The sequence below is a fragment of the Nuphar pumila genome, chromosome 8 (genome assembly GCF_984573655.1).
Source record: "Nuphar pumila chromosome 8, dmNupPumi1.hap1.1, whole genome shotgun sequence".
Classification (NCBI taxonomy): Eukaryota; Viridiplantae; Streptophyta; class Magnoliopsida; order Nymphaeales; family Nymphaeaceae; genus Nuphar; species Nuphar pumila.
In genome coordinates, this window is record NC_143256.1 from 7,396,385 (window position 1) to 7,421,869 (window position 25,485).

Genomic DNA, 25,485 nt, shown 5'->3' on the forward strand with positions numbered 1-25,485 from the left:
CCTATAATTGGATTGGATCCAGGTACCAAACATTAATTTCAAATCCAATGCTTAAATTAATGGCCCATATCCATAAATGAAGTCTAAATCAATATTGAATCAAAATACTAAGGTTTGGATCTGAAAATGACTCATCCAAGATCCATAAAAGCCATTGGCCACTTCTGAACCCATGTGAGCCACCACTTAGGCACATGGCACCCCAATGAGCTGGGCGTGACCCTCTGGGTCTCATAAAGAACCTGGTTTGATTCCAAAACATAGCTCGATCAATTTTAAACCTTGTCTAAGTTGAAAACCTAAAATGGAGGCCGATCAATTTTAAAAATCATATTTTTTGAACCAACCCATAACCGAAATCACCAAATCTGTTCTCCTACGAGATCTACGACTCATAACGAACCTAACTAGAGTCCTAGTTCAACTTAAACTCTTGAATTTTGCCTGAATTTAAGCTGATTTTAACCTGATTTTAACTTTAATTTTACTCGAATTTAAAAGTTAAAATGAAACAAATTTGCAGGTATTACATTCTACCTTTCTTAAAAAAAATTTGTCTGCAAAATTAACTAGGGTTACTTACCGAACAAGCTTGAATATTTCTCCTTCATAGTTTCTTCCGGTTCTCAAGTGTATTCCTTGATCCTGTGGTGTTGCCAACGTACTTTTACCAAATGAATAGTCTTTTATCGTAATACTTGTTCTTGCCGGTATAAAATTTTTATCGGGCGCTCCTCTATCGTGAGGTCATTCTGCACTTTCAAATCCTCGTATTGTATGATATGTGTCGGGTCTGACACATACTTCCTCAACATTGATACATGAAACACGTTATGAATATTCGAGAACTGGGGATGAAGTGTCAATCTGTGCGCTGCTCCTCCGATCTTCTCAAGAACTATAAAATGTTTTACATACGTCAGGCTAAGCTTTCTTTTCCTGCTGAATTAGAATATACTTAGTTGGCGAAACCTTGACGAATACATGATCCCCAACTTCGAAAGTAAGCTCATGTTGCTTTGTATCTGCATAACTTTTTTGACCACTTTGAGCAGTCAAAAGCTTCTTGCGAATCAACTGTACCTGATCAATATAGTGTTGTAGCACTATCGGGGATTCGAGAGACCGATCAACAACCTCACTCCAACAAACAGGTGATATGCAGGGTCGTCCATACAATGCCTCCTACGAAGCCATACCTTTGCTCGAATGATAGCTATTGTTATAAGTAAATTCTGCTAACTTCAAGTGTTTACTCTAGTTACATTTCCAGTCTAATGCACAAGCCCGTAACATGTTTTCTAATGTCTGGATCATCCTATCTGACTGTCTATCTTTCTGAGCATGAAAGGTCGTACTAAACTTTAGCTTTTTCTCCAAAGGCTTCAACAACTATCCCTAGAACTTCAACGTAAACCTTAGATCTCTGTTAGAAATGATTGATACGGGTGCACCGTGTAACCTGATGGTCTTATCTATGTATAGATCCATGAGACTCTAAAGTCTGACTTATCCTGATTGGTAAGAAGTGTATTGACTTCGTAAGGCAGTCTACAATCACCCGTATAGCATCATACTGATGCCTAATCTTGGGTAGTTTCATATCAAAGTCCATGGTAATATCTTTCTATTTTCACTGGGATATCTCTATAGTCATCATTGGACCTCCTAGTTTCTGGTGCTCAATCTTGACCTGCTGGCACACTAAGCATCTGAAAACATACTATGCAATCTCTCTTTTCATTATATTCTACAAAAAATTCTTTTGAATATCTTTGAACATCTTGGTGCTGTCAGGATAAATAATATACTTGGATTGGTGTGCTTCGTCTAATAACTCTTTCTTTAATTCTGGATCTTCTGGCACCTATAATCTCTATCCATACCATATGCTATCATCTTCTTCTAGGTGTAGATTCGACTCATCCTGTTGATAGGCTGCTATTATCTTGTTAAACTGTGGATCGTCCTTCTGCTTATCTATGATGCAGTCAATGATATCGGTCCTAACAACCATACTGGCGATCCCGATCTTGCCTTGCTTAGATGTAAAAGGAGTTCATTAGATGAAGTCTTCTAAAAGCTTCCACTCGCTACAAATGAGACATGACATTCTACTATCTTTTCTGCTTAAGGCATTTGCATCTACGTTAGTTTTTTCAAGGTGATAAGAGATAGAAAAATCATAATCTTTCAGAAGTTTCAACCACCTATGTTGCCTCATATTAAGTTCATTCTGGGAAAACATATACTTAAGGCTTTTGTGGTTCGACAAGACTTGAAATTGCTTCTCATACAGATAATGTCTCTAAATTTTTAGAGCAAAAATAAGTGCTGCCAATTCTAGATCATGTGTAGGGTAGTTTTGCTCGTGAGTCTTCAACTGATGAGACACATATGCTATTACCTTCCCATGCGCATCCTGGGCCTACTCCTGAAGCATCACTATAAACAACAAAGCCTCTCTGTTCTCATGAAGATTTAGCACTGGAGTTGTAGTAAGCCTTCTCTTAAGCTCCTGAAAACTCTCTTCACACTGTTGTGTCCATACAAACTTTACACTCTTTCGAAGTAGCTTGGTCAACGATGTTGCAATCTTAGAAAAATCCTGGATAAACCTTCTTTAGTATTCAGCGAGTCCTAAGAAACTTCGAATGTCCGTGATACTCTTCAGTTGCTTCCAATTCAATATATTTCACCTATTAAAATACCATATTTCACTTATCAACTTTCAATGAAATTTATAATTTCATAACCAAACATTATTATTTTATTGAAAGATCTGCTCACCTTAGCCGGATCTATTGGGATCCCGCCTTTAGAGGTTACATAACCTATAAACATTATCTGATCCAGCCAAAATTTGCACTTAGAGAATTTGACAAATAATTCATGCTCTCTGAGGATCTCGGATCTCTAAAACAATTCGGAGTTGTACACTGTGATCTTCTCTGTTCTCTGAGTAAATCAGAATGTCATTAATAAAAACAATCACGAAGAGATCCAGATAAGGTCGAAAGATGCTGCTCATTAAATTCATGAAAGCTGCCGGAAGTCATACTGCCCAATACAACAATTTTGAATAGGAGATGCATGTAAAATATCAATTATGGGGCAGGGTAGCACCCTCTAGTATGGTTATAGCTAATGTCCTATATTCTGTTTCAAACATGCTAATTGGGATTGGGGGTATCCTCTATTGAGCTATATGTATCTTCACAACCACACACAAAATATGTTTGTGTCAGTGTGAATATGTGTGCATGCATGTGTCAAAGCAACTGGAAAGAGATTCCTTTCTGGCATGTTTCTCAAACCATGTGCTTCCATATGTCATATTAGATAGACAGGTGTTCTACATACTGATAGGGATAAAAAACAAAAAATGCATTGATCAAAAGATAAATGGTGGGGGCTGTCGAATATTGATTGAATTGTTTTTTAATAGGGTTGACACTTAAGGCGGTGCAGTGTCTCCTTGTCACTTGCAGTCTTTCTTCTTTTAACATTAGTTCAATCTAGCAAGTTCGTAACTTCGTAAATGGTTCCTTCTGCTTTTTCCTGGATACATCTTTTTTTGAATTAAGGCAAGTTTTGTACCCTTTCTCATGGTTGAGCAAATAGTTTAACTGTTTGCTTATGGGTAGTGTCATTTTCATTCCTAGCCTTTTTTAATGCCCATTTAGTTGCTTTTCCCTTGCCCCAGATGTTTGCATCTTCATATGCAACTGACATCTTTTCCCAGACCATAATAGCTGCTAGGCTTTTATGGCCCAGAGATATTCATGTCATTCTTTTATATTGATTTGTTTAATGTTTTCAGGTGCAAGACTTCTTTACTGCTGTAGAATCCAAGGCCTTTATCCAAGCTGCTGAATCTGTAAATTTTGTCCATCAAGGAAGTCTTGGTCCAGCAAAAGGAGAAGCTTATAGGGACAATGACCGGATATCTGTTCAAGATCCATTTCTTGCAGAAAAGATATGGAGATCTGGACTTGATAAATTATTTAATGGCATTAAAGTACAAGGACAGGTTGCTGTTGGTTTAAACCCAAACATTAGATTTTACAGGTAAGCAACAGGCCACGACATTCGGTTTTGGTAATTTTCATTTTCTCCTCAAGATCTTATTTCACACATGTGCACACACTAGCAAATGCTCAATCAAAAGACCTTGGGGATTGACTCCTAATTTGTTTTTTGTCTTGAGGCAGTTTGCTGAGTTTTCTTTTCTGAGGAAGGTAACCCGTAGATAAATATGATATGTATGGTCACCCAGGATCTAGAAAGGCTACTGGAGGATTAATTTCATGTTGAAATTGCAGCTTTGTACATTCATTTTTTCACTGTTTCTTTCCCATTAATTTTGTCCAGGAGGGCTAAAACCCCATCACAAAGATGAAATGCTCCCAGTCAACAGTTGGAAAATATTTGTTATAGACCATAGAGAAATACTGTTTGACCCTCCTTAGGTTGAGGCCATTTGTGTATCTTAATAGATGACTGGGGAAGTGATAGAGAATAATTCATTTTTCAAACCTAGTCTAAACTCTTTTCTCATTGTTCACTACTGTTAAGATAAACCTCTAATATATATATATATATATATATATATATATATATATATATATATATATATATATATATATATATATAAACCGGAATACCCATCAAGGGTATTTCAATCATTATACATTGTAATAGGCGTCAGCTCATTAGGGGCTGACTGTTTATTTTTATGTTTCTTTTTATTTTTTTGGTAAATATAAATGATGTACTGCGATTGGGCAGCTCCAACTAGCTGTTGGAGCTGCTCCCAACAACAGCTCAACAGCTAGTTGGGCTGCTCCCTATGTCCCTTATGTATTATAAATAGGGCTTCAAGCCTTGGTATATTCCAATGCCTCTAGAGCATTTCATGCCATACAAGAACATTTATTTTGACCCTTGTGTGGGTAGTGTGGCTTGATCAATCGAGTGTTCTTCTTGGTTGGTTGTGTTCTTGTAAGTCCATAAATGACATTTATTTGCTTTTGTTTTATTTCATTACATGGTATCAGAGCTTTGGTGCTCTTGAGTTGTTATTCATTTGGAAAGGCCAAGAGGAGAATCGTGAGTTTGGTGGAGCATCAGTTCGTGGGATCATTGCATCGGGAAACACTCTATTAAAAAGCTCCACAACAAATCTTTTGTTATCTTTCTTGCTCTCTCTTTCTTTTTCTCTCTCATTATTGTAAAACATGGAGGATGAAAAAGAAGTAATCGTCTCTATTCCCGTGCGACTCAGTGTTACTAACTATGTGATTTGGGCATCCATAGTGAAACACAAAATATGAAAAAAAAGGTTTATGGGGTTTGGTTGATGGTACCAAAAGAGAGCTTAAACTTATACTACAAGGATTGAAAATAGAAAGATAGTGACCCTTCAAGGAGAAGAGATGTTTAAGGCCGTCACCGAATATGATAAAAAATGGAAAGAATGGAGGATGGGTCATTCCAAGATAATTGGATGGCTCATCAATAGTGTTGACATCTACAAATACTCTAGCTTAACAAAATTTAACTTCACTAGTGATGCATAGAAGTATGTTAAAGATATGTATAGTCTCAAGGATATTGCTCACATATGCAATGTGCAAAATAAAGTGAGAACTATGACCCAAGGAGAGATGAGCATTAGGGAATATTACAATGCCCTTTCTCTTCTTTGGGATTAATTGACTCTTCTAGATCTAAAATGACATTGCCTCCAAGATGTAGAACTCTGAGAAAAACAAATTAGAACATAACATTTTTATCAACTTGTTAATGAGCTTATACCCGAATTTGAAGAGATCAAGTTGTCCCTTCATCAAAGAATCCGTGCTTGCTATGTCAAAGCTCGAAAATCACACTAGGAGTTATAAACCTCCTCAATTTGTAAAAAATAATGAGAATGAAAGACATTTTAATGACTATGAAAGAAGTCAAAATGATAAACGAAGTGATCATGAATACAAGAAGAATGGCAAAATAATATGTTACTATTGCTATGAACTGGGACACATCAAGCTTTTTTGTCCCGAAGAAGGAAAGAAGATCAAAGAGATGATAAAATGGTGGCTTCGGTGGGACTATCTTTTGAAAAAAATGGTATTAACGACTACAAATACATCGGGTCATTATCTTTGGCACAATTCATGGAGGTACTACAACCAATGTTCAAAAATCAAGCTTCTTCCTTCTCGGGGGCGGCCGTATCCACAAGTGGTGACTCTGGTAACACTTCTTTGATCCTTGATTCCGGTGCTCCTTTCCATATGACCCCAAATGAGTCCATATTATCCAAATGTCATACTAACTAAAATGATTCTTATGTTTCAATCGTCGATGAAATTTCCTTAAAAATTAAAAGTTTTCGGGCTTTTATAAAACAATAAACTTTCTTTATACTAAATATTAAAGTAGTACCAAAATTGAATTTAAACCTCTTATCCGTTTTTTCAAATTGTCGAACTGATGTCGGGTACGAAGCCAATATCAAGAGCGCTCTATCGGATGACATTAGCAGAGTTGGAGGAATTGAAAAGGCAGTTGCAGGAGCTGATGGAGCGTGGTTTTGTGCGACCGAGCATATCTCCATGGGGTGCGTCGGTTCTATTCTTGAAGAAGAAAGATGAGTATATGAGACTATGCATAGATTACATAATGTTGAACCAAGCGACTATAAAGAACAAGTATCCTCTACCGTGTATCGAGGATCTATTTGACTAGTTGAAAAGAGCAAAGGTCTTCTCAAAGATAGATTTAAGATCAGGATATCACCAATTGAGAATAAAGGATGAAAATATCCCTAAATCAGCATTCCGAACCAGATATGGGCATTATGAGTTTGTGGTAATGCCATTCGGACTCACTAATGCCCCAGCTGTATTCATGGACCTAATGAATCGGGTATTCAGGTCATACTTGAACGCTTTTGTCATCATCTTCATTGATGACATACTGGTATACTCGGAAAATACAGAGGAACACAAGGGACATCTGAAGATTGTTTTGGAAACCCTCCGGACACATCAGCTATATGCCAAATTCTCAAAATGTGAATTTTGGCTTGAAGAAGTCATGTTCCTTGAGCATGTGATCTCGAAAGACGGAGTCTCAGTAGATCCCGCCAAGGTTGAGGCCGTGATGAATTGGGCACAACCAAAGAATGTCAGTGAAATTCGAAGCTTCCTGGGATTAACAGGATATTACAGGCGATTCATTCAGGATTTCTCCCGAATCGCCATGTCGATGACGAAACTTCTATGAAAAGGGGTGAAATTCAAGTGGAATGAGAAGAGCGAAGAGAGTTTCCAAATCCTTAAGGCCAAACTCACCATAGCTCCGGTGTTAGCCTTACCATCTGGAAGCGGAGGATTCGTGGTGTACACGGATGCCTCCGGTATTGGGTTGGGTTGTGTGCTGATGCAACATGATAAGGTCATTGCCTATGCATCACGACAACTGAAGACTCATGAGATGAACTATCCCACTCACGATCTAGAGCTGACAACCGTGGTTTTCGCCTTGAAGGTTTGAAGGCACTACTTGTATGGAGAATAGTTCGAAATCTTCACAGACCACAAGAGCTTGAAGTACCTGTTCTCTCAGAAGGAGCTCAACATGCGTCTGAGAAGGTGGTTTGAGTTCATAAAAGATTATGAGTTTACAATCTCTTACCATCCCGGGAAAGCGAATGTGGTTGCAGATGCCCTTAGTCACAAGGCTGGGGGAAATCTGTCCAGCTTGGTAAGCATTGGATGAAAGATGATTTTTGATTTCACGGAGTGGAGGCCTTTCTCCGATGATCAAAGCATACTCAGGATGTCTAGCCCGACGACACGATCGGAACTGCGAGAGCAAATTGTTATTAAGCAGGAGGACTCGCAGTATGAGAAGATAGAGACATTGGCGCTGCAAGAGGACACAACATTTCAACGCAAAGAGGATGAGAGCATATGATTTAAGGATCGACTATGGGTGCCGAGCGATCCAGAGCTCAGAGAAGAATTATTGATAGAGGCACATAAGAGCAAGTACACCATTCACCCGGGCAATACTAAGATGTTCAAGAATCTACAATACGGGTACTGGTGGAATGGAATAAAGCGCGATGTTGCAAGGTAAACAAGTCGCAAGAAAATTCTTTTGTGTTTTACTTAGTTATTCTTCTATCAATTACCATTAGCATTAGGCTAATCTCAATATGTAATACAGATACGTCGCGAAGTGCTTGACGTGTCAACGGATCAAAATCGAGCATCAAAGGCCGCGATGAACGATGCAGTTGATGAAAATTTTTCAATGGAAATGGGAGCATATCATGATGGATTTCGTAATGGGGTTACCACGAATCCGTAAGAACTGTTAGACAGGGCAAATATCGAGCATTTGTATTTGTATTTAAGTTTGGATCCGGATCCGGATCCAAACTACTTTTGTGTAACATGTCCAGCATATATTGGACATACTTGTAACTTATTAGGGTTACTTGTAAAAGACCATGTATTAGGTTTTGTTTCACATATTAAAAGGAAGAGATCACAATTTTTTCATTATGGAAAAACGTGATTAGTTGCAACCTCATTCTCTTTCCTCTCTGCAGTTTCCTGATCATTGATTTTGGAGAAAACTTACATGGTATCAGAGCAAGTTTGATCCGATCGCTGAAAGTTTTTCCAGTAGGCGTGTCTCTAAGAGATCTTATTCCCTTTTCTATCTCCTCTCTAATCTTCTACTGTTCTGCGTTTTTTCATTCTGCACCTCATCTTTAATATTCTGTTTTCTATTTCTTCTTCTCTAGATTCTCGTTCTTATTAATCTTTTCTTCAGATCTGATACACAAATCAGATCAGACGTCTGATTAGTATTTTTCAGCCATCTGGTTTGCGTCAAATCAGGTTCAGATCTTCCTCTTTTCCTGAAACTGATTTGGGTTTGCATCAAATCAGTTTCACGACAACTTTTTTTATTCCCAAATCAGTTTCACGACTTTTTGGTATCAGATTTGCGTCAAAGTGATTTGGGTCGAGTTCTTTTTTACCCCAACCAGTTTCACAATAGTCCTTTTCAGTTTTGTGTCAAACTCATTCTCGTTGTTTACCGGATCTGTGTGACAGATCTGACACCTCACAGTATTTCCCAGATCTGTGCATTAAATCTGACGATTGGTTAGAATCAGTCTGCAGTCTCGGTTTCACCTGTTACTCTTCGTATTCATTACTGCTGTGTGCAATCTCACATATAAAAAAAAAATCTTCATATTTGTCACTTCCTTGATGCAATCAAATTAGATCTTTGTTGAATACTCGAGCTTTCTCCTTTAAAAAAAAAAGGGAGACAAGTCTTATTTGTTGCATCCTGATCTGTGACAATTTTACCTGATTGCACACGCCAATTTTTTTTTCTTTTTAAAGTCATGGATTCTTCTCCTCATTCATTTCTCTCATCTAATTTCCTTGGCCAACTCATTTCTAAAAAACTTACCAATTCCAATTTTTTGATATGAAAAAGACAAATTCTTCCATTCATTAAAAGCCAAGGTCTCTTTGGACATCTAAATGGATCAATTTTAGCTCCTCCAGAATTTATCATACAAGAAACTAAGGATGAAAATGATGCTGATTTTATACAATAAATTCCAAATCCCCAATACGAGATTTGGATGAAGCGTGATCAAGCTGCAGTTGCTTTTATTATTTCTACTATCTCTCTTGAAGTATTGGTGGGAATTCTAGACGAGTGCTCAACAAAGGAATTGTGGGACAGGCTGGTAAAGACTTACTCTTAGATATCAGAGGCTAGAATTTCTTTTCTTCAGCGTGAATTTCAACTCCTGACTAAGGGCTCTATGTCCGTCATGGAGTACTTGAACAAGGTTAAGAGCATCAGTGATCAACTAGCCGTTGTAGGGTATGAAGTGACTGATAAAGACAAAGTCAGGCAAACCTTGAATGGCTTGGGACCGGAATTTCATGTCCTTTCGACTTCACTGCTATGTCTACCCGACTTACCGTCATTTGAGGACTTGCAAGCAAAACTACTTCAATATGGGATGACTTTGAAGGGGATGTCACATGAGACTCGTGGACAGGTTCTTGCTACTGACATTTCTTTTGGCCAGGGACGTGGGGATAGTAACTTTAGAGGGGGCAGAGGACGAGGACGAGGTACTCCAGGGGGCGTGGGTTACTTCCTACTTCGAATGTTACACCTATTTATAATGTGAAAAATGTACCCACATGTTATCTTTGCAACAAGCGAGGTCACATCAAAGCCAATTGTTGGCACAATTCACAGAACAAAGGAAAGTTCCAAAAGGGTGAGAGCTCGTCATGACGAAAAGAGAACTCTTCAAAGTTTGGTGGAGATGTGAAAGAGCTTCTCTTGGCTACGTTGTCTGAACTTGATTTGAAGCGCGATGATAAAGGAGTGTGGTGCATTGATTCAGGGGCAGCTATTCATGTCACAGGTAATGTGGGTAAATTCTCTACTTTTACCCCCTATTTTGGAAAAAGTAACATCGTCACTGGAGATGGGTCACACCATCCCATCACTCACATTGGAAATGTTTCTATTCCATTGTCTAAATCCCCACTTCATCTTTCCAATGTCCTTCATGCCTCAGATATTAAGAAAAATGTAGTTTCCGTTTCTAAGCTTGTTGATCATACCAATTCTTCCATTGAATTTACTGTCTTTTGTTTATGTCAAGGATCTACAAATGAAGGAGACATTCGCTAGAGGGGAACGCCAGGGAAATATGTATGTCTTCCATGAGGATCCTTCTACTTGTGTCCGACCTATCTTGAAGTCTCCTCAGTCTATGTCGTCAAAGAGTATTCGTGTGTTTAGTTTGCGATCTTCAAATAAATGTAATAAGCCTGATTTTTTGCATTCTCGTCTTGGTCATTGTGATCGAGTCTTTGTTGAACGACTAGTATCTAGTGGGCTTATTCCTGAATCTTGCTTAATTATTAGATCAGATGATAAATTATGTTCTAGTTGTCAACTGTGTAAGAGTCATGTTTTTCCTTTCCATTCAATAAATGAGAGAGCTTCAAGGCCTTTTGAAATTGTTTGTTCTGATGCGTGGGGACCTGCCCTTGATTCCTCTAATTCTGGTAGCTGATATTATGTTATTTTTATCGATAATTTCTCTCGTTTCACCTGGATATACTTCATGAAGAATAAATCGGAAGTCTTCTCTATTTTTCGTTGTTTTCGTGCGTTTATTAAAACTCATTTGTCTTGTAATATTTTACATTTCCAATGTGATGGAGGGGGGAATACTCCTCTAGGGAATTTATCAATTACCTCCAAGATAGTGGAATAAATTGTAGAGTATCTTGCCCGCATACACCTCAACAAAATGGAGTTGCAGAACAGAAACACCGTCACATTGTGGAGAGCGCTATGAGCATGATGCACGGAATCGTGTTCCCATAGGATTATGGACCGTGACTTTTCATTCTGCTGTTCACATTATTAATCGCCTGCCTATGAAGATTTTAGAAAATAAATCACCTTATTTCGTTTTATTTGGGATGCATCCTAATTATGATGAACTAAAAGTTTTTGGCTGCATGTCTTACGTTCATATTGACTCTTCTCTGCGAAATAAGTTTCAGGCTAAAGCATCAAAGTGCAGATTTGTTGGATATGCAGATCACCATAAAGGGTAAAAATGTTATGATCCTGACAGCAGGCGAATCAAGATATCTAGAAATGTAGTTTTTGATGAAAATGATTTGGCAGATGGAGAATATGTTTCTGCCCAAACCAATATGAATGCGCTTTTTTATGATCCATGGCTCAGTGCAAAGCTTTTTCCTGAAACAAGCAATGAGTGCTCTTCCTCCTGTGCTCAAGGGATATCCTGTCAAGATGGAAACAGTAGAATATTGGAACTTGAAATAGACAATCCTCTAGAGATTAATAAGTTTGCTGGGCAAGTTTATAGGAGAAGAGAAAGGTCCCTTTTGACTCCGAATGATATTGAATAAGAAGCTCTTACGTCTTATTCACCCCATGACACCACTATTTCTCCAGTTTCTAATACAGTGGCACTTCTGATCAGACGATCAGAAAGAGCACGACATCCTATTGAAAGGTGGGTTAGTTATAAGAATTTCACCATGGATTTCCAGTTATTTTTGTCACAAGTTGAGAAAGAGACCGAGCCTAGACATTTTCATCAAGCTATTAACTCCAAGAAATGGATTCAAGCCATGAATGAAGAGATGAAAGCTTTGTACCAATGTCAAACATGGGCAGTTGTTCCTCGACCTTTAGATAAGAATGTTGTTGGGTCGCGATGGGTTTACAAGATCAAATACAAACCGGATGGGAGTGTTGAGCGATACAAAGCTCGTCTCGTAGCAAAGGGATTCACCCAAGAATTTGGACAGGATTATGATGAAACCTTTAGTCCAGTCGTGAAAATGGGCACAATTCGCATTGTTCTTTCATTGGCTGTAGATTATGGTTGGAAAATAAGCCAGCTAGATGTGAAGAATGCTTTTCTTCATGGGGATTTGAAGAAAGAAGTATACATGGAACAACCGCCAGGATATACAGGAGGAGATTCAAAGGAGTATGTTTGCAGATTAAATCGAGCACTCTATGGCCTGAAACAAGCGTCTCGATCTTGGTTTGAGAGTTTCTCCCTAGAAATTCAAAGATATGGTTTTTATCGATCGCAATTGGATCATTTTCTTTTTATTCATCGAGGTAAGGAGTTTACTACCTTCTTATTGATATACGTAGATGATATAATTATTACCGGAAGTAGTGAGAACCATGTTCAAGAGACTAAAGATCTTCTGAGCCAAAGATTCAAAATGAAGGACCTTGGAAATCTTCGGTACTTTCTTGGAGTGGAGGTGGATAATCAAGAAAATAAGCTTACTTTGACCCAACATAAGTACACCCTGGATCTGTTAGAAAAGGCTGGAATGAAGGACTGCAAACCTCTTGCTACTCCTAGTGTGCTTAACCAGAAATTAAGTACGCAAGACGAAGACTTGTATCATGATCCCACCAAATATCGGAGTTTAGTGGAGATGCTTCAATATCTCACATTTACCAGGCCTGATATCACATATTCAGTCAATCAAGTTTCTCAATTCATGCATGAGCCAAGAACGGGATACATGGATGCAGTAAAAAGGATACTGAGATATTTAAAGAGTACTGTTGGAGATGGACTTTTGTACACTAAAAGCAGATCCATAAGTACTGCTCATGACATCATTGCTTATTCAGATGCAGACTGGGCCGGAGATCCTGATGATCGAAAGTCAATTTCAGGATACGGGGTTTTCATTGGTGCCAATCTTGTTTCCTGGAGTAGTAGAAAACAGAGGCTAGATCTAGCACGAAAGCCGAATACAGGGCGATGGCTGCTGCTACGCAGAAGTAACATGGACTAGACATTTGTTAACAGAGTTAAAGGAGCCGATCACTAGTTGCTTTCTCCTTTGTGACAACCAAAGTGCTATTCAAATATCTCTTAATCCTATTCATCACAGCAAGACCAAACACATTGAGATTGATCAACATTTTATCAGGAAGAAGATTGAGGAAAAAGAGATTGAGCCTCATTATGTTAGAAGAGAAGACCAAGTGGCTGATTTGTTAACCCAAGGCTTCTCAATTAAGATCGTGTTGTTAGTGAACCAGGAACCATGTTTGTATCCCGGTCCTATTCACAATCAAGGTGATTTACTTGTGGTAAAAGAAACAAGACTATCTAATGAAGCAATGTTGTGAAAAGCATTGAGGCGTAACGAAGCGCTCTACTAATGTATGAAGTGAGGCGTAAGCCTCAAGGCGTAAAGCATAAGCCACAAAAATATATTTTAAAAACTAAAAAAACTTTTGAAAAACATCTAAAAATACAAATAAAAAAAATGTTTTTGTCATTATAGATGTATTATTTTGACATGCTGAATTTTTTTTGCATAATATGACTTGCATAAACTTATTACATATGTACCATAGTTCATTTAAAATTTAATACACATACCTGCACAATTTAACATAAGAACAAATCTGATAAGTTAATTGCACAGTCAATGTTATGTTCTTTTACATATTCATAATTATAGAACTGTTAGAAGTTCCACATATGCCTATCATCTTTTGGAAAGAACTTTCTTGATTTTCTGAGCAAAAAAAAGAATCACATTATGAGCAGTTTCTTTGCTATTTGCGGTTGGAATGAGTAAAACAGAGCAAAAAGAAAAATGAGAAGGGAAGAAGAAAAAGAAGGAGACCGGAAGAAGAAGAAAAAGGAGAAGAACAAAAGAAGAGATACAAAATGCGAGAGTTGAAAGAGAGAGAGAGGTGCGTACCTGGAGTGCACTTTCTTCTTCTTCTTCCTTTCGGCAGAGAGAGAGAGAGATGAGAGACGAGGGGAGTGCCCTAAACCATTGGGCCTCCCCTAATTTGGGTCACCAAATAACTTGAGGCATGTGCCTCAGCCTGAGGCATGCCTCATGGCCTATGAGGCACACACCTCAAGCTAGCTGGGCTATTTCAGCATGCCTCAAAGAGTAAAGGTCTTCCCCTTGAGGCAAGGCACGCTTTTTGCGCCTTGAGGTGCACTTTTCACAACATTGTAATGAAGACTTACTTTCTGTATCAAATGGAGGAGATTATAGTAATAAATCTCAACAAACAAGGAAACCTAACTAGCATGAATCTCATCCTAAGGAAGAAGTTGCTAGAAGATTGAAAGCAAATACATGATTATAGGAAGTTGATTATTTTGTAAAATATTACCACAATAATATTGCTTTTTAAAGTCTTGGTATATATTTTCACCATAGTAGAATGGTGGCTGTATGTGAGAGAGAAAAGACAACCTTCAATGATCGTGTCTATTGACTAAACCACATTACACTAAGTGCCTTATTTTCCTTGCTATACCATTTTCTTATATGGTATTAGAGTTCCTTGCAAGCACTGGCACAAAGCTCGTCTTTCCAATCATCGTCCACGTTTAATCTACCTACCGTTAATATTCTAGTATGTCAACTTCATTGCCGCTTCTTTAAAATTTGAATCTCTTGCACCATTTTCTGTCTATGAAATTTAGTGGGTGAAAACTATCTATTGTGGGAGTCCTAGTTTACTTTCAAACTCATTATTTATGACCTATTGGGGTTTGTGATGGAAGTAAATCTCTACCACCAAGGTTCAAAGGTGATTCCACTGAACTTAACACATAATATCTGCATTGGCTTATGTGAGACCAACTTTTTAGTTGGCTATTATCATCTTTTTCGGAATCATTCATAGTCAAGTTACAAGGTTAACTTCTTCCTCTCCTGTGTCGAATGCCTTGAAACAGTTGTATGCTGCTCATTCTAGGCCTAGGTTTATGCAACTTAGGTCTTAGTTGCAAGCAGAGTTACCGGAAGTGTCATATGGAGTGGGGAAGCGTGTTTCGGAGCGTGAAACGTTGCGCTTCCGAAACGCACTAGGAAGGGCAAATTTTTTTTGGGAAGCTCGCTTCCCCATTTTTTTCATTTTTTTGTATTTTAATTTTAATTTTTATTTATTTTTTCTCTTTTTTCGCTTCTCTCTCGCTTCCGGTTAGAAGGCAAAAGCTATATCACACCAGTTGGCTATTGCATCAAAGATCATCCCAAAAGAGGATTTCATGATGTAAATCTTGAAAGGATTACCCAGTGAATACTTGGCCTTAAAACCTTTATAGAGACTAGGCATCACCCAATTTCATGGATTACTGTTAATCCAAGAATCTCGTTTGAGCGACATGGATAATCAGCTGACTAATCAAGCGAGTCTGGCTACCAATCTGTCCTTACATCATCCTTTGGTGTGCAAAACCAGGGCTCATCAAGTGGTGGTAGAGGCCAATATGGTGGTTCATAGGTGCAGGAGAGGAGGTTGGTTTACACTTATCTCTGGTGTATCGGTTTACACAGTTGTCAAAATATGTGAAAACTGGGTCATTCAGCTAAGACGTGCTACCAACACACTAATTTGTAACAAGAAAAGAATTCTGACCCTCAAGTTTATTGCATGTCCTCTTATAATGTTCTACTCACCTTTGGAGATAACACTTGGTATTTTGACAACAGCATGAATTATCACATCACAAGCAATCTTAATAATCTCTTGATGCATTCAGAATATAAGTGTTAGGACTCTGTGGAGATCAGAGATGGATCAAGTTTGAGTATTCATCACATAGGTCATTTTAAGGTTTAACATAATTTCGTATTAAATGATATTTTATGTGCTAAAAATGACTAGAAACTTGCTTTTAGTTCATATGTTTCCAACGATAATAATGTTGTTTTTAATTTCATCCTCAATGTTATCCTGGAAGGTGATAATTATAAAATCACAATAATGAAAGGATGGTGGTTCTGCCAGCATGACCTACGTCCACAATCACTAATGGATACTCTCAAACTCTCACACCGCCAACATTTCACTATGATGAATAATGCTGCAAAGACTCTTTACTAAGAAAAATAATTCTGATAAAATTTACAAGATTACCTCAATAAATTTCCTAAAACCAAACATTATCTTCCAACTTTCTATCAATCTTCTTTCTCAAGATGAGCTCATCCTGATAAGGTTTTCTTGTAGGTTGAGATTCATTGCTATAATCTTCTCGATGATGAATGAGGTCTTCATTTGTAATTTGGCTCTATTTACCACATGTAACTTTTCTTGATTGTGAGCTGGATCTAATCCAAGTGCAGGTCCCTGTTTCCTGATACACCCCTTAAGTTCAACGTTCTTGGTTCACTGTTGAGCTTGCTACACAAAAGGTTGAATTGATGTGACACAAGAGGTAGTCAAATTATCTGCTATTTGATCTTTAAATGAAATATATTGTATAATGATCTCCTTTTTTGCCAACTTATCTTTCACAAAACAAAGATCTATTTCAATGTGCTTGCACCTATTGTGATATACAAGATAAAATGCACTTATATTATCACACCATCATATTGGTATTTAATTCAAGGAAACCCCAATTCTTTTATGAGAAATTTCAGCTTGGGTAAACTCTACTGTAGCATTGGCCAAAGCTCTATATTTTATCTTTAGTGTTCGAGAGGTAGTGACTTGTTTTCTTGAGCTCCAAGATATTTTGGCCCAAATATAGGGCATATCCCCTTAGTGACTTATAATCATTCAAGCATCTTACCCAATCAGCATCTATGAAAGTATGAATGCTAAGAGAAGAATAGACAAAGAGTGTTTTAACCATGGTTGCCAGTTGAGGAAGCGGGAGCGGGAAGCGAGGCACTTTCAAAATTTCAGGAAGCGGGGAAGCGTGGGACCACTTAGGACCGATTCGGGAAGTGTCTCGGAAGCGACCTAGGAAGCGTCTCGGAAGCGACCCAGGAAGCGTCTCGGAAGCGAGGGGGAAGCAAAAATAAAAATAAAAATAAAAATAAAAAATAAAAAATACAAAAAAATTGGAAAAAATAGGGGAAGCGAGGGGGAAGCGTGATGGGAAGCGCGCTTCCCATTAAAGGGAAGCGCGTCCCCCATTAAAGGGAAACACATCCCCCATTAAAGGGAAGCACGCTTCCCAAAAAAGGGGGACGCTTCCCCCCACGCTTCCGAAGCGCGACGTTTCGCGCTTCCGAAGCGCGACGTTTCGCGTTTCCGAAGCGCGCTTCGGGGAAGCGCGCTTCGGGGAAGCGCGCTTCCCCTTTTAGCTAGGCGCTTCCGGTAACCCTGGTTTTAACTAAAGACCATAGGTTAGAGTGTGCTTCAACATTGCAAAATTCTTTTAACTACTATTGAATGCTTTTGTTGACTACTATCTAATGCACATTAGCAAGAGCATGCATGTATTGACACACTTTGTTCCTAGTGAAGGAAATGTCAGGCCTGGTCGTAGTGGCTACTATAAGCAATTACAACACTCCTGTAAAGTGTTGGAACCATCATCGAAGGTTGATCCAGATGTGGCTGGCAAAGGTGAAGTGATCATGGGTGTGGAGATGGATCTGGATTCTTCCATGGATACTGGCAACAAGAGATCCAGCATATATTTTGTTTGAGATAAAATAAGACTTTAGCTTCAATGTCCTAGAGGAAACAAAGTGGACCCAAATATTTTATAAGAAACTCTACTCCTAATCTTGAAATGAGTTGATCTATACAGATTTGTGAGTTCCCAATCACTATTGTAACATCTACATAAATTAACACATATATGACAGACTATTTGGAACTTAAAATAAATGAAGATGTGTCTGATTTGGATCAGAGAAACCGAAACTAAGTAAAAATGAGCTCAACCTTAAGAACCAGCTTGCAAGGCTTGTTTGAGCCCATATAAAGCTTTTTCTAATTGACATACATGACGGTGGAAAATTTAGGTCTACAAACCTTGGTGGTTGATCCATGTAAAAAACTTCTGACAAGCATTCATGAAAAAATCATTTGAACATCTAATTGTTTTATAATGCACTATTATCAATGGAAATCGATAAGATGAACCTAATTGTTGTAGGTTTTATAACATGACTGAAAGTTTTAAAATAATTCAAACCTTCTTGTTGGTTGTACCTTTTAGCAACTAGTCTTGCTTTATAATCCTTCTAGAGCTCCATCAGCCTTGCGTTTTATCTCAGATATCCATTTGCAACCAACCATATATTGAGCCTATTTTGCAGGAACAAGAGGCCAAGTTTGACTTTTGATGAGAGCAACATATTCAGATTTCATGCCTTCACACTATTTCAGATTCTGATATGCTTCTCTAAAGGTAATTGGTTCATGATCTTAAAGAAGTATAGTGAAAAGAGCATTTACTGTAGGATGTTTTGTGGCTAAGTAGGTTTTGTGTTTCAGGGCTTTGTCTCGGTATCTAGTTTTCATAGAATGAGTTCGAGTTGGTGGAACATTTGTAAATGAAGATTGATTGGCAGCTACATTCACTTGATTAGAGGGTTGATCATCGACATCACTTAGGTCAATTTCTTAGATTAATAGTAATCCATGGAGTTCATTTAACTAAATCGGTTCTTGCCTAGTTTCTATTAGAGGTTTTGAAGGTCAAATACTCAATGGACAATCCTTTTAAGATTTACATTGTGCGATCCTCTTCAAATGTCAAGTCTTGAAGTGACAATCAACTAATGTGCTGTGACATTAGCTTTCAGAATACTCATTAATAAGCCCTTTTAAAGCCCCAAGGGGGGTTGGTGTAGTGGGGTGGAGCCTTGGCTGCTAAACGGGCAGCCAAGGTCCGATTCTCATGTGTGTCGCTACTCTGCGCAAGCCAATGCCTAGCATGGGCCCCAGGGACAGGGGTCCTAGCCTCAGAGTTTTACGTTGCTCGCACGATAACTGTAGGTATGGCAGGCTGAGCCAGTGCGACCAGGTCTTTGTGCTAGGTGCGGTTTCTTCGAGTTATAAATTAAAAAAATCCCTTTTAAGGGTCCTATAATTGAGACTTGAGTTGCATAATTCTAGACCTTGAATGAGTAATGTACAACTGCTTCAACACCTTTCACACAGTGGAAGACAATGTAAGTCCCACAATGCGACTATGGACTGACTCTGAAAGGGTCGATAATAACTCACTCAGAAGAAGTTGGTCATGCCTAAGTCATTTGACCTATTCTAGATTTCGATTAGTGGAACCATTAAACTTTGGTAGTGAGGATTTATTTCCATCAACAAACCTCAATAGGTCATAAATGATGAGTATGAGAGTAAATAGAGACTCTTACCTAAAATAGTTTTCAACACTAAGCTTGATAGATAAAATGGTAAAAAAAAATGGCAATGAAATCAAAATACCAAAATCTCTAATGGTGGTTGGATTGGATGAGGATGATGACTGAGAGGGCGAACTTTGTTCCATTGATTGCTATTGTTGCTCTGATACCATATGAAATCACTACAATGAAGGGAGAAGATGCTCAATATAACGTAGTTCGACCTTAATACCTATGTCCTCCATCATTAGTGGCTGCTCAAACTCTCACATAGCCATCGTTCTACAATGATGAATAAATTTAGAAGGGCTCTTTACAAAGGAAAATAACTGTGGTAATATTGACAAGATCACCTCAATAAACTACTTAAAATCAAGCAACAACTTTCTCTCAATCTATCTGTATGGACTTCGTTCAGAAAAGGTCACCCACCATTTCATTTAGCCAAATTTTTTTTATCATCATGAAAGAAGATGGGTTCACGCTGATAAGGTTTCCTTGTATGTTAATATTCATTGCTATCCTCTTTCGCATATGATGATTGATGAATGAGGTAGGCTTTCATTTGATAATCTTGCTCTGTTTACCATAGGTAAACTTTCTTGACTATGAAATGGATCTGTTCCAAATGTAAGTCCTGGAAAAGGAGGAAGTGATCAGACACTCTACAAGTTTTACATATTAACAAGTTGGCTTTTATCGGAGGAAGAGTTATAGTAGATCAATGGCATATGAGACTGGGTCACCATGGTAGCGGCTCGTGCCGACGCCTCCTCGGTGAGGTTTCCCAACGTACCGAAGTACTGACTGACTGTAAAATGTCCCCAAAAAGGTTCTCTAAGGCCTTCGCGTCCCTTGTGCCAGTGAACGCTTGGGTTCTGGCACAAAGATAAAAGGCATCTTTTCTGTGACCTACTGCCTTCTTTATTTATTTAATATGCGTTGATTAAATTTTACATGGGTATGATTTACTTTTTGAAAACTTTAATTTAAATAACATGTGATGTATGTTAGAGATGCAGAGGGAGAGAGAGATAGGTGAAGTCGAGAGCAGAGGGAGCGAGAGAGAAGCCAGGAGTAGAGGAAGAGAGAGGGAAGCCAAGAGTAGAGGAAGCGAGACCAGGGAGCAAGACTAGGGAGAGAGAGAGAGAGAGAGAGAGAGAGAGAGAGAGAGAGAGAGACCAAATGGCCCCATCCCTTTGACCTTGATCAAACCAGGGTTGTTAACACACAACCCCACCCGCAGCCTACCCGTACTGCGTGCTTACTCTCCCCCGTGTCGACACCGGTACAACTACCTATATGTTGTGTCTGTGTGACTTAGGTCAGCCGTCAAAAGAATTTTGCAATGTGAAGCATAATTTCTCTTAGTCTTTATTTACGACCTTCATCAACTTTTCTTTCAGCATTTACTGGTGCTGACTGGCAAGATGTGCAGATGGTTGTAAATCAACAGACAAACATGCAATATATTTGATACCAAACTTAATATCTTGGAGTTTCAGAAAATATGCCAGTGTCCCAGTTCAGCACAAAGTCAAAATATAGAACATTGGCTAATGCCTAATGCTATAGAAAAACTTAAGTGTATGAAATTTCTCTTTCAACAATTGGGGATATCACTGAATAAAACTCCAATAATATGGAATGATAATGTAGGGGCGTTTTATCTTGCAGATCATCCTGTATATACCAGTGCATGTATATCAAAATGGATCTCTATTGTGTCAGAGATAAGTTAGCTTAAAGGGAGCTTCACATCAAGTATATCTGATCCAAAAGATAGCAGACATCTTGACAAAACCTCTTGTCTCACATCGATTCAATCCCTTGTATGACATGCTCAACATTGGATCAGGAACGTTGAGCTTGAGAGGGCATGTTAGAGGATTGAGATCCACATTTGGATCAGATCCAGCTCACAATCAAGGTGATTTACTTGTGGTAAAAGAAGCAAGACTATCAAATGAGGGCTTACCTTTTATGTCATATGGAGAAGATGGTAACAATATATCTCAACAAACAAGAAAACCTGCCTAGTGTGAATCGCATCCCAAGGAAGAAGTTTCTGGAAGATTGAAAGCAAATGCATGATCATAAGAAGATTATTCTGTAAATATTGCCACAATAGTATTGCGTTGTAAAGAGCCCTTGTATATATTTTCACCATAATGGAGCAGTGGTTCTGTGAGAGAGAGAAGACAGCCTTTAATGATCGTGGACATAGGTCTATTGACCAAACTACATTAGACTGAGTGCCTTATTTTCCTTGCTATCATTTTCTTATAGGTGAAACTTTCTCTGGACTAGTTATCCTTTTCAGCATGTATGTTTACCAATTTGTTGCTCTCACGGTTAATCCACATGGTTATTATGACTAAATGCATTCAGTAGGGCTATTTCTGCTAAATGCATGTTCCAGCAATTCTCTTGACTGAGGTTTTTTTCACTTGTCAAGATGCCAGCCTTTTTATTACAGTTTTTTTCCCCCTTAGATACAAGGTTGGTCAGCGATTTGGACCACATATTGATGAAAACGTGGACCTTGAAGGGGGCCGCACAACTCAATACACGCTGCTGATATACTTGAGTGGCAACGTAAGGACTACAACAAACAACACTACAAATAACAATCAGAATTCTCTACAGAATCTAGTAGGGGGCGAGACTGTATTTTATGATTCCAGAAAACGCATAGTGGCTGAGGTGAGCTTTGTTATTCAATTAGAGTTTGTGGTACTTCTAGATAATATTCACCAGTTCCTTAGTTACCCATTTAGTTGGAATCATTCCACACGGATGTTTCATTTTTTCTGCTGTTCCATATCCCTTTGTATACTCCCAAGGAAACTTAATAAAAGTCATATCCCTGAAACTACAGCCATATCCATGTGACTAGCTCTGAACTAGTCACTTAATCAAATTTCTAGCAATCTTCGGTGTTACGACATAGATCTTCTCTAATCGCTCTTATGGTTTATAGGTTGCTCCAGTTGAAGGGATGGCTTTACTTCATCTCCATGGAGAGAGATGCATGTTGCATGAAGCTCGCATTGTAAAGAGAAGCGTCAAGTATGTCTTGCGTTCAGATGTTATATTCGCTTAATGCTTTACAGATGATATCATGAAATTTGTTGGTATATCTTCTTCCTTCGTCTATGAAATTAAACTGTTCAATGTTTCTACTATTGGTTCTATAATGAATTCACCATGGATCCTTGGGTGATTTCAAGCATTACCTCTCTTTTCATCTGTTGCCATTGATGCCCAATGACCCATCCTAACAGATGGGTAAAAGATCATGGTTGATTGCCACAGATCTTAGATTGGAGGTGATCTGAAATCTTAGGATCTTGGATCCTGTGTGTGTGTGTGTGTGTGTGTGTGTGTGTGAGAGAGAGAGAGAGAGAGAGAGATTCATGGATGTCTAGTTCTACCATCCTTCGTCCAAAGAATCATGAACTATAGGGTTTTTTTGCATGCATCTTGTGCTCTCAAATACTTCTGTTATGACATACGCCAGTGCTTCGTAAGCTTTACAATCCTCACATTCAACAGGTCCAAATGCTCTGCAACAACAGGTTGCCTAGTAAACATGGACCAAGCAATGAGTTATAGATGCATTTTTCCATGTTAGTATAAACCGTTCTTCCACATGAAACTTTCTGTAATCATGTCCATTTAAAGATTGGTATTTCTGTGTTCACACGACTTTATTTCTCTTACAATAGTAAGTATGCGAATTGATTTTCTTTAAAAAGTAGAATGCCTTTCCTTTAGAAATGAGAAAATCAAATGAAAAAATTCATCAATACCCACATGCTCATATAAGGCGGTTAGTTTTTTCTCTCCTCTTTTGTAATAGTATCAACATTCTCATCATAAACGTGGGACATACTTCTTTAGCAACAAACAAGAGAAAACACGTTCCAATAACGAAAAATGATCATACTTTTTTGCAAGATGGCATGCTTTTCAAATGCCTACAATTGACTAAATCCTCTGGATATCCAAAATCTCCATCTTTCGACCTTTTTAGAACATTTTTGCCTTTTGTACATGCAAATATGATGAGGTTTGAGCGATATATACACACACGGTAGGAAGTTCACAACTTTCAATAAAAAGGATATCACCTGTCTATAGTACTATCTTCACAAATGCATTATAACCTTTGCAAAGATACCCTATGAACCTCCTTTTAAGTAAATACTGCAAATGTGTGTTGGACATTCCTAGTCGCTTGTTGCAAATGCTCTCTATGTTCTTTATATGCAAATACTATAGTATGCCCATTAGAAAAATTTATGAACTTCATTTGACCGAATGAAAAAGGGTTAAGATTCTAGAGAAAAAAGGGTTAGGATTCTAAAGAAAAAAAAGGGTTGGGGTTTTAATAATGAGAAACAAAAAAAAAAATGAAAAAAAGACTACAATGACTTTATATATAAATTAGCAAGCATACAAAGGTACTAACGGGGCTTCGCTTGTTTGGACAGTTAGTGCATGTCAGGTTGTGTTGGGACAGTTGCAAGTTTGAACCCCAAATGATATGGTTGTATAATTGGTAGGGGTTTGCCTAACCTCAACTTTCTCTGTAAAAAAAGAAAAAGCATACAAAGATCCATCATTCTTAACATGTATTTGTGAATGTCATCACACATTTGCGAACATAAGTGAGGCACATTTAGTTAAACGAGGTTAGTAAGTTTTCTTCACGAAGGTTATATTATATTTGCAGAAGTCGAATACTAGAGCAAACATTGAGAACATTCACAACAGGTGATTGCGAATGTCAACACATATTTGTGAGGTTCACAAGGTATCTTCGTGAAGGTTGTACTATATTTGCAAAGGTCATATTGTATCCGTGGAGGTCAAATTAGAGTGTGAACAGGCAACTATGAATGTCGGAATACATTTGCAAAGTTCCTTGAAAAGTATTTACTTAAAGAAAACCAGCAGGGTATCTTCGCAAAGTTCATAATATATTTCCGAAGGTAGTATTATATTTGTGAATCTCCACATGCAATCATCTTTTCATTGAAGGTTGTGAACTTTTTACAGCGTACCTATATATCGCGTGAACGTCAATAGGTTTGCATGTGAGAAGGGCAAAAATATTCTACAAAAGTCAAGAATTAAAGATTTTGGATATGCAAGAGATTTTGTGAAATTGATAGCCATTTTTTTGCAAGGTCGTGCTCGTTAAGTATATAACCAATGGGTATGTAATACCACACTGTGTGGTGTTCGATAAGGATGTAGAAGCAGAATTTGGACATTCCCCTCTTTGAAGCCTTAATTGAAACTTTTCACCAGATGTTGAGAATTTTCCTTTTGTACGTAACCTTCATCTTCACCTATATGAATTGTAGCTAAAGTCTTGTTAAGACATGCTTGACTGGGCTTCCCTTCAATTGCTAAATTCTTAAAACTTATCATCTAGTCATCACTTGCAGTCTTTGAGATCACCGACTACACACTACTGACAATTCCCTCATTTTTCTGGTGTTGGTCAGGTACAAACCCATATGCTTTTTGGTCTTCTTCTAAGAGAAACCACAGTTCCTTTTGTGATTGGTGCTTTGATCTTGCTACTGTTTTACACGCCTCGCCTATCTCCTTAAGCCTTTCTTCAATTTGGTCGACATCCGTTGTAGATCTCTTCTGAGACTTTTCCCGTTCTGGTTTTGTCTGTCTCATCTTGTTGCTTAAACCT

At 38.1% G+C, this 25,485-nt stretch overlaps 1 protein-coding gene across 3 annotated transcripts in view; it reads left to right on the forward strand.

The window, feature by feature from the left end:
- Window positions 1-22,989, forward strand: part of LOC149829538 (uncharacterized) — a 33,250-nt gene extending 10,261 nt beyond the window's left edge. The window contains exons 2-5 of one of the 3 annotated variants that reach the window (XM_090015568.1): window positions 3,824-4,071; window positions 18,714-18,805; window positions 22,222-22,469; window positions 22,747-22,989. In XM_090015568.1, the coding sequence (XP_089871694.1) occupies window positions 3,824-4,071; window positions 18,714-18,805; window positions 22,222-22,469; window positions 22,747-22,869 (711 nt within the window). In that variant the 3' untranslated portion in view covers window positions 22,870-22,989. The remainder of the gene's footprint in view (window positions 1-3,823; window positions 4,072-18,713; window positions 18,806-22,221; window positions 22,470-22,746) is intronic. The other 2 variants (XM_090015569.1, XM_090015570.1) reach the window with 2 other exon arrangements.
- The last annotated feature ends 2,496 nt before the right edge of the window (window positions 22,990-25,485 follow it).